Below are 17,204 nucleotides of genomic sequence, written 5' to 3' on the forward strand. Positions count from 1 at the left end.
ATATCAATAAAATACATATTATTTTAAGTGATAAAAAGAAAAACCGTTTTATATTTCTTTAGCCATAACATTTTCAACATGTTGGTAATGTCTTGTTTTTTTGTTTTGCATAGGAAAAAAATATTCAGCTCTAATGTAAATAGGTACATAATTCTGTAGTTTTCAAAATAAATAAGGGTTGTTTTTTTCTCTCTATCTTCATGGACAATAAAATAATATAAAAAGAGAATTGCTACAAAGAAAATAATTGCAGTAATTGCCAGTGAAGCATAAATGAACAAATCCTGGGACTAGATATCAAATCGATGAATAAACAACATTGTATAATACCGACCTTGCAGACATGAACACAGTTTTTTTTTCAGTACCAAAATACATATCTACAAACATTTATAACAAATAAGCTTGATGTATTTAGATATGTACTATAGTGAGATCTATGCTTTAATATATAAAAGGTGCACTTGTTTAAATAATGTCATCTAGGAGATGTGGGTTGGCTACCCAGTCCAAAGTTCGTGGCTCAGAGGCTGCCATTATCATGCACATGAACTGCTTGCCGGTCCTTTTATCAATAGGGTAAATAGTAGTTGGCGTGAACCTCCTGTTATTCTCAACAAACTCACAGAGCTTTTGGTAGACATTGGGATACTCATGGCGAAGAAACACCCCACGTATCCTCAACTCCCGCTGAATGTTGATGAAGCAGATCTCCCGGGCTTTCCTTCCCTCCTCACCTTCCTTGTCAATGTCAGCCATACCTGGCGGTGGGGTCAGGATCAACGTCTCCATGTCGCTTTCCTTCCGATGGACCTTTTTTTCTGGGCTGTAGGAGGCCAGAGCAATCTTGGCAAACTTCCTGACAGTTGGGGCTTGGACCCTTGGCGATGGTCCGTCAGGAACTTGTTCACCAACAGCGATGGATACATTCAAGAGAAAACATTCATTAGGGTCATATGCGTTTCCTGCCTCTTGGAGCTCCTTGCAATATTCCCCAAGGTTATCCTTGAAGCTCTCCAGCTCACGGAGAGATAAGTATGTTGGCGACATGAGTAGACTTTCTAGTCCAAACTGAAGGAAATTTGTGGACGAACCTGGATTTGGAAATCCCAAAAACAAGACTCCTCTGCCTCGAGACAGGTATCCCACTTTGGCTATACGGGAGAAAGCTTTATGGACTTCTGTGGTTTCTCGACAGTGCTTAATAATGTGGCGACACACGCTACTGATTCGCCCATAGAGGCAGCTCTCCTTGTGGACATCCCAGTCTTCACGGCGACAGTTGCGAGAACAGTAGTAGGTATAGCAGCTGTGACAGGACTTAAAGTAGAGGCAGGCGTTAAACAAGGTCTCAGTCCGACGGCATTTATTGTTTGAACACATCATTGTGTCGTCCTCATCGGGACTCTTGTCAGGGGAGCACTCTTCTGTACTTCTCAGGCCGTCACAACTCCCATCGGTGTCTCTTAGTGTGTCAGGATCTATTTTTATTGAAGTGGGTTGTTTGTCAAGTGGCATGCCACTTTCAGATCCTGCCATCGAATCCTTTCTCGCTGAAGATACTGCTTCTTCTTCATCAATGAGCTTTTTGAGTTGATCAAGCATGTCTTCACTGGTCCTCCTACGTGGAGGTTTGTAATCGATGACAAGGTCAGCTAGAAGCTCATCAAGCTGCTCTAAACTTTGCTGTAGGGATGTGCTGCTGTGCGTTTTCTCTTTGGTAGATTCTCCAAAGCAGGATTTTGCTTCACGTTGAGGGGTTTCTTGATTTGGGGCACTTTTTGAATCCAACACATCCCAACTTGCAGAGCGTGCTTCTGGTTTACTAAGATTGCTTGATCTGATATCATTATCTGTGATGGTAATCTCAGGTGTGACAAACCACAGTTTACTCGAAGAGCTCCTGGCCTCAGTTGGACTTTTGTCAATCAAAGAGTTTTCAGATAAAGACAGTGCAGCATAACGCCTTGGTGAGCTGGAAAGGTTGACAACCACAGGTTTTGGTCTTTCACTTGAAGTTTGTGGTACCCCCTGACAAAGAAGATTCTCATCACTTTTCCCTCGGGGTACTGGCTGTTCTCGCTCTACATGGGTGTCAAGGATGTTATCCCATGATCTTGAGTACGGTCTTGGGTCTGTTACTGTTCTTGCAGGCTCCATGCATGGGTTGGCATACCAAGTTGTGAGCTTTGGCTCTTGTCTAACTCTTGTGGGAGTAACCTGTGATACATACGAGGAAGGGTAATGGCTTGAGTAGCTGGACACTTCTGAGCCGTACCAGTCCTCTGACTGAGGTTGCACCACACGGGCATGCCGTCTTCCCTCTGTGTAATATGCCCTTGTGGGAATATGATGCTCCATTGGTGGCGTGTAGGGGTTGGCCATGTAGAAGATCCGAGGGGGGGCCGTTTGAATTTGATATGTCCTTGGGTCATCACCATAGAAAGTCCTTGCTGGAGGTGTTTGTATTATATACGCCCCTGGCTCACTTGCTGCATAGGTTTTAGGGTACACAGGCTGTCCAGTGTAATGGTAGGTGTCGATTTCTGTGAAATATGGCCGGGAAGGTACAGTATGAACAATGTGAGTCCTTCGATCTTGTACATACGGTACTTTAGGTGAATAGGGTTGGCTAGGAATGCTGTATCGGTCATCTTGATAATAAGTCCTTGATGGAGCTGAAGATCCATACTTCCCCAAATCCTCCGCATAGAAGAATTTAGTTGGCACATTGGGGCTTGAATGAGCCCTTCGTTCCCGTCCATATTGTTCCCTTGGCTCCCGTGGTGAGACCACCTTTTGTAAAGGGATCTCCATAGGCTGTATGTAGCTATTTGGCATACTTTGCGAATACTGGTACGCCTGCCTGGAATCTCCAGTGAAGGAGTCAGTGGGAGTTGGTGTCCTCGAAGTGGAGAAATGGCGAGGCACTGTCAGACTTCGACTGCCACTGCTGGGAAACTTCTGCCATGGTATGTCCACATGAGGTATAGCTGCCTTTCGGCCTCCTTGCTGCACAGCCGACTCATCTGGTTTGATGTCCACCCGGCACCGAACATGAGGACTAGTGGCAGGTTTCTCTGGTTTTCCTTCGTCAAAGCCTTCAGATACATATACAGGGGAATACCTGCTTGTATCACTCCTCTGCGGCTGTAGTTTGATGGGATGTACTTCATTCACGTGTGCCCGCGTGGCAGCATAGGAAGACTCTTTTCTTGGGGAAACTTCCGGCCTTGGCTGAGTGTTTCGATGCGTCCTTTGAGCTTCCCGGCCCCTCCTTGCCACTGGAGGGGAAGCATCAAAAGATACAGGAGTTAGGCTGGTCTGAACCCGTGAGGCACTTCTAGATCTAGTCCTCCTCTTTTGTTCTGTCACAGCAATTTCAGCAGACATCTCAGCAGTCATTGGCTGGGAGGTGAGACGGTAGCTTAATATGTCTGGGGAAGAAAACCGGTGGAGTCCATGCCCTTGTTGGCGACCTAAGGCATTCCAGGCAACCTCTGGATTGGCCGCATACCTTTCAGCCCTTCGGTATGGGTACTCCATTGCTATTGTATGATATCTGGGTTTGTCCATAGACTCTGTGTCAAAGTTACGGCAGTGCCTCTTTTTGCTTTTGCTTTTTCGAGTGTTCTCCAGTTTGCTGATGGATGGGGAATCACATTGTTTTGAGGGATGAAAGGCTTTGGAGTGGTTCGAGAGGGAGTTCACTTTAACATCTTGATACACTGTTGATACTAGTATATCAGGTGGATCTGTGCGTGTCATCTTAATGAGGCTCTTCTAATTTTCCCCATTAAATTTGTTTAGGTTAAGGTTCCCTGCAAGAGAGGAAGAAAATAAAACAAGATTAGTACAAGTTGCATTCAAACCACTTTATGGATATGATCTGTAATACTAAGTGTGAATGCAAACAGTGTTTTTAGGAAGTGGCTGATAACCATTAAAAAAACAACATTACATTTAAATAGCCTGAATTTAATATTGTAAACAATAACCGCATAATATTCAGTATCCTATAGCCTCACACTGTTCATCATTATTTGATAAGCATTGCATGTGTAAGTTTACCTTGGGGAGCTACTCGTCAAGCCAAGATTAAGTGCAAATCTACACATCAAATAAACCTAATTCTGATTCTGTTATTGTTTAACTGCATTGTGTTGTTCAGCAAAATATGTTGGCAGGATGTATGCAAGTAATTTGGTTGCATGATATTTCCCCTGGTAACAACTTCATCTCATAATCATCATAGTACATACAGTGTGAGGACTCAACAGAATTGCACTGAATACAAAAATCTTTCTTTTCACCTTTGAAAGGTCTTGGAATGGTAAATCGCTTAAGAAAGCTTACGTAATTCAAAACATTTTTTTTCTCTTATGCTTGGCTTCAAATTAAACTTACATCAGTTTAAATTTGCAGGTTTAAGGCAGTACAAAAATAGTGTCTTCAGTCTAAATTAGGCTCTTTGAAGGCTCTTCGACATCTTGTCATTCTCAAAAACCTTATGTAAAACAGGTGCAATCATTTGTCATGAAGATCCGTATTATACAAAGAGGACACAGCTGGAATAATGCATGTTGTCATTAAAGATACAATCAAAGTAATGCTTGCAATGGAGTACACTAGTCAACATTTAAAGTGGATCAAAGCTGTCCTAAAATTAAAAGCATTCTTGTCTTATAGGAAAACTTTGATGTACCTTTTTGATCCACTTCAAATGTTGACTACTGTATATACACTTCTAGATTTTTCAATTCACATTTAGTTCCCACTAGTCAATGTTTGTTTTCTGGCAAAAGGGAGATTAAATGGTTTTCAAGACCTCTTCACATCTTTTTTCTACTACGGATATTATGTAAAGAAGGAACTGACACTTCTACAAACATGACTATGCCCAGACGCTGTTTACTCACCGAGTCTTAGTCTGGCAGCTTTTCACACTGCTGCACGCAATTGAGTAACGCATGTGCATATGGAACACCCACCGTCTACCAACATAAGCATTGTCACCAGACTTGTGCATGCAACATATTTCATTTCCCCAACTAATTTGGAAATGCATCATTAGTTAAAAAAAATATATAAATTTATTCTAGAAAAAAAGAGTCCAGGAAAACGGCAGGAACAATGACACAAGATTGTCTTAGATGATGACAAGGAAAGCGCTTTTAAAAATCCATTTTAATGTTAATAAATGCAATGTTTGTATTCATGTTGGTTTCATATGTCCAATGACAAAATAATACAATATTTCCTTACACCACTTGTGGACACATAATTGTATAATAATAATAATAATAATAATAAAAATAATAATTTTCATTTAAAATATCACGAAAATTTTTATGTTGTAATGCTGTGCCCAACATTCCAGACTTTTCCAGTCTCAGGGTAAATAACCCCCTTAAAAATTTTAATTGAAGCCCCAAAACAATATCAAAATCAAATGTAATTCTTAAAAAAATTTAATAAAAATAAAAATCATCATAGAAGAGGTATATGAATTATATTTAAATCTATTTTTGCATAATTCCATAAAATTTAAAAACAAGGTACGGACCCCAAAAATAATGAACAACAAAGACAAACTGTTTGCAGCACATAAAAGCTGTCATAATTATCAGTGATGACCTTGATCCCTTAACAGAACTGAGCACTAAGCTTCACACATTTCACATAATTAAACAAGAAAGCACCGCACAATTTCCTCACTAGCAAATGGGAGTCACTTTTTTTTATTATATAATAAAGCTTATGTACATTTTGAATTATTTTAAGGAAAGAAGCCACTAAATCATGACAGCAGGAAATGGGTCATGTCAAATTAAATCACACAACACATTAAATCATTTTCCATTATCATCATTATTGTTATTTGTTTTAATGAATGAACTAATTAATTTATTATTCATGGATCTGGTTAATTTAAAATTGCATGCAGTTTTGTTTCAATTACTTATTCAGTATGTGAGAATATTAAATTGTTCTGGAAGGCAAAAGAGCCTTACAGTGACTCCATACTGGCATAATATGAAACACCTTTAACCAAGATTGATCTGGAAGAATACAATGCAAAAAATTATTTTATTAGGATAATGTCTTGTTTTCCAATACAAATATCTAAACATAAATCGAGATACATTTACTTGAGAAGCAAAACTACATGATATTAAAGGAACAGCTCACACAAAAATGAAAATTTGTAATGAAAACGATGTATTGCCTTGCATTTTATGAATCACCTAAATATCTTCTTTACTGTTCTACTGAAGAAAAAGTCACCTGTCCTGGGTGGCCTGAGGGTGAGCAAATTAAAAGTACATTTTCGTTTTTTGGGTAAACTATCCCTTTGAGTCTTATTTTCTGAAAAAAAAAATATCTAAATTAACGAGTTCATGCTTAAAGCATGAATAAATATCTGCCAATAAGTTTATTTTTCTGACCCACTGGCAGCTATGTTTTCTTGTTTTAAGCATAAATAGCCACTGAGTGATGCATATAGTGCACTTTTAATTTGAAATAGATTTGCTATGAGGGTTAACAGGGACATTTGTTCAGCAGCTCACTGAAAAAACAAAAAAACTCCAACTCCAGCAATAAGGGCACTCAAAGGAGTCAAGACTTTGGCCTTTCCGTGGCCTTTGACCTTGTCATCTGTAAAGTGTGTGAACATGCCCGTATTGCACCGTCTCATTGCTGCTGATGCCAGCTGACCCTTTTAACCAAGCACAGAGCTACAGATGGATGTGAATTATTGAACATATGAGCCTCTTTACCGCCACACGTTTCCTCTGTGGTTGCTTTTCTCTTTACTGTAGACTAAATGTACTACGTTAGAAAGAACTGTACATTACAAGTATCCATGAAATGCATGGAAATGTGAGGTTTATCCAGCTATAAATGGAGTGACAACCTGAACAAATATTTTGACAAAACAAACAGCACTCCTTAAAATGCAACCCAAAATGTTCATGTATGAAACGTATGCAATGCACTCACATACACAACAACAGTCTATATAAACCAACCTATATATACTGTATATATACTAATGTAATCAGCATGATTTTTCCTTTTGTATAAAGTAGTTCACATGCAGTGACACAAAAATACGTGAATATGATAACCTAGAAATAAAAAAAATATGAAATACAGTATTACATTAATACATGTATCGTACATGAACAGTAATGTACAGTAATACATTGTATGTCCAATTCAGTTATTTATTTAGGACTAATATTCTGAAAAACAAAGTATTTATTATATATATAAATGAAAGTCAAGGTTTCTTGCTCAGACTTTTCAAGCCTTTTAACACACACTGATTATTTCTTGATGTGAATTCCTCAGACCCTTCCTATCACACCCCATCAGTCTTATAAATGGCAGTCTAGTCTCATAATGCTACACATTACTGCAGACTTGAATAGATCCTTTCCATGCCAATGCGGTCCATTCCTCGCTGAATACCCGGTGCTAATTTTGCATAATGAGCCCATTCGATATGGGGGACATTGGGAGTGTTGTGAAAGGCTTGGAAACAAAAAAACTCCCAATCCTGCAGCTTTTAAACGAACACTGCAAAAATGCAGATCTGTGACAGAAAAGCATCACTGCCGGTGTGGGAAATAAAGCAATCATGGGACGTACTGTAGCAAGGCTGGTCTGAGTCATGATCTGTGAAAAATCATTGATGACAGACTCCATCAAAACCTGCTCCCTCTCGTACGACCATCTGTTCAGGCTGATCTGGCAACACCCAACGCCTCCACACACCCATTAAATACCTGATGAACTTATGTTCATCTAACATAGAAAATACCAGCGTTTTACCTGCAATAGAACATTATGCTGAATAGGTTTCTTAAGTATGAGGCAGCAAGATATTTTAATGTTTTTGAAAGAAGTCTCTTATGCTCACAGAGGTTGATTTGAATTCATCAAAAATACAGTAAATTTTTTTAAATATTATTAGAATTTAAAATAACCCTTTGCTATTTGAATATATTTGATATATATACTTTTTCATTAGTAATTCTTTAGTAATTATATATTTGCAGCATGCAGTTTTGTAAAACATTTAAAGAATGAAACTGACACAGATAATTATAGTTATTTTAAATTCATGATCAACTACTAAAGATTTTACTCGTTTAATGTTAAAATGAAGGGCTAAATTAAACAGTATGGAACAATACGAGGGTGAATAAATGAAGACAGAATATGCATTTTTGGGTGAACTATCCCTTAACTATTCACTAACATCCATGAAAAAGTGATATTCAGAAAGACTCTGACATCAGCAGACAACATCATTTCCTCCTCCCCGTTTCTCCCAGCTGCTCCCGACTATCCCATCATATTCCCAGCCAAAGAGCTTCCCAATATCTGACCCTGTCTTTGCGCAGTGTCTGTGCTGTCAGTCAATCTCTAATCTCTGTAATCCACTTTCACTCGTGAACATGACAGGAGTTTGTCTCATAAAATCAGAACCAGGCCAAGTCAAACACAGGCCACAAACCGTCCCTGGGGACACACTACAGGCGGGTCATGACTGCCCTAATCTACAGAGTCCAAAAACGATGCCACAGAATAATTCATGTGGAGAAACTGAACCTGATTTATGATCCACAAGAGGCTCTGCTTTAAAAGCTATACATTGTCTCAAGCATCTCATTAAAGTTGCGTGTTTTACCACAAAATCCAAAATGTAAAAAATAGCCAAGCTAATGATTAAAAAATTCACCTCTATTGGGTTTTTATTTTGTTGCCCCACAATAATTAATATAAAAATATCCAGTTTTGCAAGCTTAAACCTTCTGTTCTGCACTCATGCATCTCACAAAGGATGGCACATTTTTACCCCAAAAATCTAAAGAAAAAAGCAAGAAATTGTCACAATAATCATTTAAAAATGCAACTTTGTAATATTTTTTGTTGCCAAAAAAATTTGTGAAAATATCCAGCTAGTTAGGTCTGATCCGAAATAGGTTTTGCTTTTGTGCATCTCACAACAAATTGCATAATTTGCCCAAATATAAAAAAAGAAATGGTTTTAAAATGCACCTTTGTTGTTTTTATCGTGCTGCCACATGATGATTCACATCAAAAGCAGTTTACAAGCCTGAGTCTAATTTCTGATGCACAAGACATTCTGCTTTTAAATGCAGTCAAATCAAATTGATATTTTGCCACAAAATCAAAAGAAACCGTTGTGAAAATGGTTTAGAATGCACTTTTTGGGGTGAAATATGACCCAGACATTCATCCAGATTAGCACCAGGCAATGTTATCTATTTGTAGAACAATATAAAACACATGTAGAAGCTAAATCATTCTATGCACTAAAGGCAAACTTTATCTGCATCATCTAACTCTTAACCTCAGCGAAGAGAGAGTATGAGAAAGACCCCTTCAATTAAACTCTTTTGAGTGAATCACGCTTTGTAGAAGCTCCTTGACCCATATGAGCAAACAGAAAGATGCAATCGCCAGAGCGGAGATAGCAAAGCTTTTCACATCGGAGTATGCCAGGGCATTTATAAAACAAGCTAAAAATAACATAACGTCAGGATTCGGTCGAAGATAAGTTCTGATCATGCACTAATTAATCGGTCACATCATATACTTTTTATCGCTTAAAATTATTTTTCACCGAGGTCCACTCAAAGTTTAGATTTTACTTGCTAAGATATAACTATACAGTCCTTTAGGAAAAGTAGTTAGCTATACTACAAGCTCCTGTTAAGTATAGTACAGTAGTTGTTAGGTACACTGAAGTTATATAAGAGGGCAATATCTTTTAAACAGCAATTATCAGATGACATGATTCAAACAGAAACAGCACTATTTCTCTGGCACAAAAATAAGGACATTAGAAAAAATGCAAAGTTAATATTAGTGCATTTACCTTTAAACATTTACACTGAACATCAACCAAACCATACAATACAAATTCACATAATTTTGAATCATATTTCAAAACAAAGTATTTGACATGCATTTCACACACACACACAAAAAAATTAATATTAATAATAATAATTTTTAAATTCGCTCATTTAAATTAACCATCAAATGAAGTAACACTAAAATGAAATGTCTAAGACACATTGACTGAAAATTATGATTATGTTACTAGTACTGGTTTTTATGGAAGCTTGTTTCTGCCATATGGCAAAAAAAAAAAAAATAATAATAATAAAGATATAATCTAACTATTCTGAGTTCATATTTTACAATTTACACTTTTTTTTCTCATAATTGTGAGGTATAAAAGCAGAATCGCAAGATTTACAGGTGCATCTCAATAAATTAGAATGTCGTGAAAGAGTTAATTTCAGTAATTCAACTCAAATTGTGAAACTTGTGAATTAAATTCAATGCACACAGACTGAAGTAGTTTAAGTCTTTGGTTCTTTCAATTGTGATGATTTTGGCTCACATTTAACAAAAACCCACCAATTCACTCTCAAAAAATCTGAATATGGTGACATGCCAATCAACTCAAAACACCTGCAGAGGTTTCCAGAGCCTTTAAAATGGTCTCTCAGTTTGGTTCAGTAGGCTACACAATCATGGGGAAGACTGATCTGACAGTTGTCCAGAAGACAATCACTGACACCCTTCACAAGGAGCCACAAACATTCATTGCCAAAGAAGCTGGCTGTTCACAGAGTGCTGTATCCAAGCATGTTAACAGAAAGTTGAGTGGAAGGTAAAAGTGTGGAAGAAAAAGATGCACAACCAACCGAGAGAACCGCAGCCTTATGAGGATTCTCAAGCAAAATCAATTCAAGAATTTGAGTGAACTTCACAGGGAATGGACTGAGGCTGGGGTCAAGGCATCCAGAGCCACCACACACAGACGTGTCAAGGTATTTGCTGAACCACAGACAACATCAGAGGCATCTTAACTGAACTAAGGAGAAGAAGAACTGGACTGTTGCCCAGTGGTCCAAAGTCCTCTTTTCAGATGAGAGCAAGTTTTGTATTTCATTTGGAAACCAAACTCCTAGAGTCTGGATGAATGGTGGAGAAGCTCATAGCCCAAGTAGCTTGAAGTCCAGCGTTAAGTTTCCACAGTCTGATTTATTTTGGGTGGAAACCCCAGAAATTTTGGAGCATTTGGTGCTTCCTTTGGCTGACCAACTTTTTAAAGATTCTCATTTTAAAAATGTAATTTTCCAGCAGGATTTGGCACCTGTCCACACTGCCAAAAGCACCAAAAGTTGATTAAATTACCATAGTGTTGGTGTGCTTGACTGGCCAGCAAACTCACCAGACCTGAACCCCAGAGAGAATCTATGGAGTAATTTTCTAGAGGAAAATGAGAAACAAAAGACCAAACACTGCAGATGAGCTGAAGGCCAATGTCAAAGAAACCTGGGCTCCCAGACCACTTCAGCAGTGCCACAAACTGATCACCTCCATGCCACGCCGAACTGAGGGAGTAATTAAAGCAAAAGGAACCGCTACCAAGTATTGAGTACATGTACAGTAAATTAAGATACTTCCCAGAAGGACAACAATTCACTAAAAAATATTTTTTATTGGTCTAATATGAAGTATTCTAATTTGTTGAGATTTTTTGTAGGTTTTTGTTAAATGTAAGCCAAAATCATCACAATTAATAGAACCAAAGACTCAAACTACTTCAGTCTACTTCAGTCTCTGTGCAGTGAATTTATTTTGAATAACACTGAATTTGAATAACTGAAATAAACTTTTCCACGAAATTCCAATTTATTGAGATGCACCTGTAAACACAGTTTTAGGAAAAAAAAATAATAGTGATATAAAAAAATTAATATTTTTTGTTATTTAAAAAATTGTTATTCTATATATATACACACACACACAAACTAATCAAAATGGCAAAAGATAAATATTATATTAATATTAATTGAATATTAATATTAAAATATAAAAATAAAAGCTCATTGAAATTTATTAAAGAGCCAGTAAGATGAAAATTCTAAGCTTCCTATCACTGTTTATAAGTCCTGTACAACAGGTTTAAATCCTTCCAAGGTTAAAAAACATTGTCATTTTGTTAAAATATCATTTTAAAATTACCTAAATTCTCAGAGATCCCCAAACGGTTCGCGCGAAGCTGTTCAAAAGATTCAGTTTCCTTAAACCCCACCTTTCGGTAGCATACTGTGTTCTGATTGGTCAACTAACATAGTCAGGTTTGATTGGTTGTTCCGCACACACCTCCACGGTAAACTATGCGTTAGCATCTGTTTGGGGTGAATTATGTCTTATTCCTCTCATCGCGAAGCAAACAGTAAAATAAAAAACTTGAACAGTCTCGCTGCTTTTTCTTCTGTGTGTGTGTATTCAAGCCGCGCGCTTCAGTTTGAATCGTTCAGCGCGGGGGCGTGGTCACATATAACGAAAGGAGACATGAAAAACAGACATTGCGTTGTTTTCATATGGATTACTTTATCACAGAATATCAGTTTTCTTGTTTAGTTTTAAAATAGACATGTCAAGCTTTCTATAGATATCTCTCTCATGTCTCTTCGTTGAGTATTCACGGAGTTACACTTCATTTTAATGATGTGTTTGTAAATATGAAGATCAGCACAGACAGCACACGTACTGATAAGACGCTCGGGAGAAAACAGACACATAACTTCATAATCATACTTCGCGTTGTGATTCGGAGATGCTCGTTGTTCTAAATAAAGTTGGTAATGAACCCTCTTTTATGGCCAAACACTTTGAAAATCCTGCTGTACTCACCGAGATTAGAAAAGCAGTCATCAGTGAAATGTTGTGAACACAACAAAAGGGATTTGTTGTACTGCTCTGGAATTGTGGTGAAAATGAATTTTAGCCATTGGTTCTCCTGATCTTCATTCTTTGGCAGTAAAAAAAAAGCAAACTTGCCTTTACAATTAAAAACACACTGTCTCCTCGACATGACGCTATCACACCAAACAGAGCGTCTGTGGGGGGGGGGGGGTGCAGGTCAGAGTTCCGTTTCTCTCAAGACGGTGGGCGGAGTTTATTATGCAAAGTGTTCCTAGTGACGTACATAGAGATGGGCAAAAGATTTGAAATCTATAACGACTCGTTTCAGCGATTCAGAGTCGACTCCTTACTTTAGAAGCCAATAACTTTATAAATCGTGTACTTTTTGGTTTAATTACTTTGCACATTGTTTACACTGATGGACAGCTACATCATACACTGTAATACAGGTAATTTTTGATTTCCCATCTGTGTGGCTCTTTAAAAAATACTATAATAGAATTTAAATAATACTAAAATAAAACTGCAGCAGATAAATAATAGTATTATTTTTTTTTTGCTGGATAGAAAGTGTTTTATTCAGCTGGTTTTCATAATTACACTGAGCTCTTCAAAGCTGCACAGAACGTGATTTCTAAAGAGAAACACTGTCCTCTCTCTTTTTCTTAGAAGCTGCCCAAATAATGCAGTGGATGCTTTTAATACAGAGTATAAATAGAAACATATGAGTCAGTTAAGCGTGCATGTAATGTACAAGAGACAACCCGTACACATGCATGAGAGAGTGAGGGAGAGATATATGTAATGCAATTCTGACTGAGCTTAATGAGGTTCCAGTGAGAGTGAAGGCAACAGTGTTTCTTGTGAACAGTTTCTATTAACAATACATCACTGTAAGATACCACAGGACTGATCATTTAAAGAAATACATCATTCAGATGAATATTTTGTAAAATTCTGCATGATGCATTTTTTTTTTTTTTTTGGCCAGACAAAAGTAGAATTTAGCTCTCTTCCATATTTAAATTTATGCATTTTGGCAAATATATTATAATAACAGTTTATAGTGACCACGTCTGTCAAGCAAAACAAAAAAGCAAAATAATCATTCAACTTGTGCAATATATTCAAAGTTTTCTGAAGCATGAGAGCTTTTAAAAGTGCACTTTGTAATAATGTCAAAAAACTGTTTTAAAGCGCAAGCATGTGTGTTATTTAGTATTACATTTAAAGTATGTCTTTTAAACGTAAATTTCAACATCATCATATTTGAAATTACAATTTCAGTATATCTGGCAGTACACCATGTTTCAAAGACAAAATAAATAATTAAATTACACATAAATATGTATGTAAGACCTACTTAATGTGTCAAAAACATTTTGCATTTAATATTAATTTATTATTATTAATTTAATTGCAAATAATATGCAATTAAGTGTCTGAAAACATTATATTCAGTATTCACTGAAGTATGTCTGTAATAGTCTACTATTGATGAAAAAGTGCACTTCTGTTTTCACAAGGGTGGGATGAATAAAAAGATAAGTATTAAAGAGATGGACAAACATCACTTGCACTTTGACAGCCATCGTCACTATATGAACTCTCCTTTTGTGGACATGAAATGTGTGTGTTCTTAAAAAAAAATCAATCATCTTTTTGTTTTTCCATTTAAAACACTAATAACATCGTTTTTAAAATGAGTACATGATGACACAATTTTCATTGCACGCCAAATGATTCCTTTAAATGCTATAAAAAGGGATTGTGTCATGCAAACCTCTGGTGCACACTGCAGCTCCAGCAAGCAGAATGATGCACATTACAGTCTCTAGTCACCATCGCACGATGACGTATAGCCCCAGAACATCCCACATCACGTGACACAAGTACACCATTGCATCGGGCAACATTAGAGGTTAGTTCACTTTAACTAGTAGGATTCCCAGCCCTGGCCATGCATCTCCTGACGTCGAAAAATCCACGACTGCATTACATAACCTTAATAATAATGAAGACATCGGCACACATTATGACAAATGAACACTAGGGAAACACCTCTGTTGCACGCAATAAGTTGCATGCACAAGATAATAGCAATGTAATAATGTAATTATGCTGCTGTTAGAACTCACGTCGCAGACTGTCGGTAAATGAGCATTAAAAATAAATGCATGAAGCTGGAGGCAGGTTTTATAGGTAATTCCTCACGTATATGAGCAATGCATTCATTATACAGCATCATGCGCAACTCTGATTCAATACAACATCAAATTATTTCCACAGCGACAGATTAGTTCATGCAACCGCACTGATCGTTTTCAAATCGATCGTGTCATCTGTCAAATATCGATGCGCGTGTTTTCAATGTCAATGTCAGAAAAGCTGCGTTCATCTGTCACGCGCGATGCTCCTTACCGTTTTAATCCATCCACCAGTAGCATAAATATCCATCATGCAAAGCGCTTATGCTTTATAATGTGCTGAGTCGCATTTTAGCGTGAAAGCGGCTGTAGTATCGGCGAATCGTGTAGTCCTCACGCCTCAGCTGATGAGCGCATCTGTGGCGTTACTATCCGCGCGCGTCTCCTCAGCACCGGCGTCCAATATGCGTTCAAAAGGGGCGGGGCGCACGCCTCTGGCTATGATGTAAAATGTAAGTATGTTAAACCACTGAAAGCCTGTATCTTTCCTTGTCTGCCCTTACAAAGAGACAGAGAGGGGGTGCCATGTTACAGTGATGACATCAAAGATTATACATACAAACACATTTATATATATATATATATATATATATATATATATATATATATATATATATATATATATATATATATATATATATATGTGCACTATGCAGTATTACCATGTTTTTCTTTAAAATAACTTTGTTCACCGTCTAAATAGCGCGAGATAGATCAAAGTACCTCCATATATTTTGTAAGCCAATCATTTTTTTTTCAGTGTGTACCTTATGGATAAGAATGAATGAATAAATAAGAATTCCTATTATTATTATTATAAATAATAAAGTATTTATTATTATTATTATTATTATTATTATTATTATTATTATTATTACAATTATGAAAAACTATATTCTTATAATTCTAATTTTATTATTCATATAATATTGTTATATTATGTTATGTTAACAACAAATAATAATAATCATTATTGTTATTGCAGGCACTTTCATGCTAAAATGCGACCATGCTATCATTGTTGTTATTTCTAGAAATAAATGCATACAACTATAGCAACAACAACAACAATTATTCTTATTCTTATTATATAATTATGCTTTGTGGCTTATATAAATTGTAACACTAACAAGTAAGAACCTGCCAGTAAACAACCTATTACAGGGATTCCAGACAAATATAAGCAGGTAAACACAACATGCCAATGTTAATGTCAGAAAAGATGTGCTCATCTGTCAGTAAGTCTTCAAAAAAATGAATTTTTTTTTGCACTGTCTTTTTTTTAAACATACATAAACAATGATGAAAGAATGACAACTTCAACTTATCCTCTAATGTAATTCAGAAATACATTCAAATTTTTGCTTTGAAAGCTGCTTCAATCCATTACAATTAAAGGGATTTGGGCTTCGTCTCAGCAGGCAGTTAAGGTGTTTGATGGGGAGCAGATCAATACTCACAAATTCTACTAAAAGTTCTCCATGGGGACTATCAGTCTGTCGAATGCTGACCGATGAGGGTTAATAAGATCACCAAAGAACCTGAATAACATGTAATCAAACATACAGCTGTGAAAGCAGCTTATAAACATGACATCCTCCTTGTCCTACAGTGATTATTCAAGACCGCTTGTCATTTCACTACAAACGACCTTACACTGGTGTGAAAAGTACAAGAATGCAAACGAGCCAGCACTGTGTGGCAATAACACACTGCCTTCTGTAAAATAAAAAAAAACAACTAAACAAAAAAAAGGATTAAAAACAAAACCTTGCATGCATTAGAGGATAATGCTGTAATTATGATGTATTCATTCAGGCCTGTATGACTGATGGCTTCAAGACGAATCAGTCCTTCATTTTATTCATCATAAATCCTCTTTATCGCTCGTTTCCAACTCCTTGAGTCTCACAAACTGAGCTCCTCGCATGATGTGCTTCTTCAGAAATATTTGGCACTGTAATTTTGTCACTGAATTATCAATCATATTTCTTTCACAGCTTTTATAATTAAATATTACTATATATATAACACACATGGGATGGATATAATGGATTGAACGATGAATGGATGGATAGAACAACAAATAGATGAAGAGATGGATAGATAGAACAACGGATGGATGGATGTACAGAACAACAGAATGAAAAGAAAAATAGATTAAAGAATAGATAGAGGGAATAGAAGAATGATAGATTTCTAGACAGATCGACAGAGATAGAT

At 36.8% G+C, this 17,204-nt stretch overlaps 1 protein-coding gene across 1 annotated transcript; it reads right to left on the reverse strand.

Moving 5' to 3' along the window:
• Positions 1-342: 342 nt before the first annotated feature.
• Positions 343-15,381, reverse strand: LOC113073635 (apical junction component 1 homolog). The gene is made up of 2 exons (XM_026246458.1): positions 15,196-15,381; positions 343-3,821 (listed from the first exon to the last, which is right to left on the reverse strand). The coding sequence occupies exon 2, from the start codon at positions 3,766-3,768 to the stop codon at positions 469-471; it is 3,300 nt and encodes a 1,099-aa protein (XP_026102243.1). The 5' UTR covers positions 3,769-3,821; positions 15,196-15,381; the 3' UTR covers positions 343-468.
• Between the last annotated feature and the right edge of the window lie 1,823 nt (positions 15,382-17,204).

Source organism: Carassius auratus, chromosome 5 (assembly GCF_003368295.1).
Source record: "Carassius auratus strain Wakin chromosome 5, ASM336829v1, whole genome shotgun sequence".
NCBI lineage: Eukaryota > Metazoa > Chordata > Actinopteri > Cypriniformes > Cyprinidae > Carassius > Carassius auratus.

What these genes read in the sequence shown, in the direction of transcription:
- LOC113073635 (XM_026246458.1), bottom strand. Translation starts at nt 3,768, where the DNA reads ATGACACGCACAGATCCACCTGATATACTAGTATCAACAGTGTATCAA.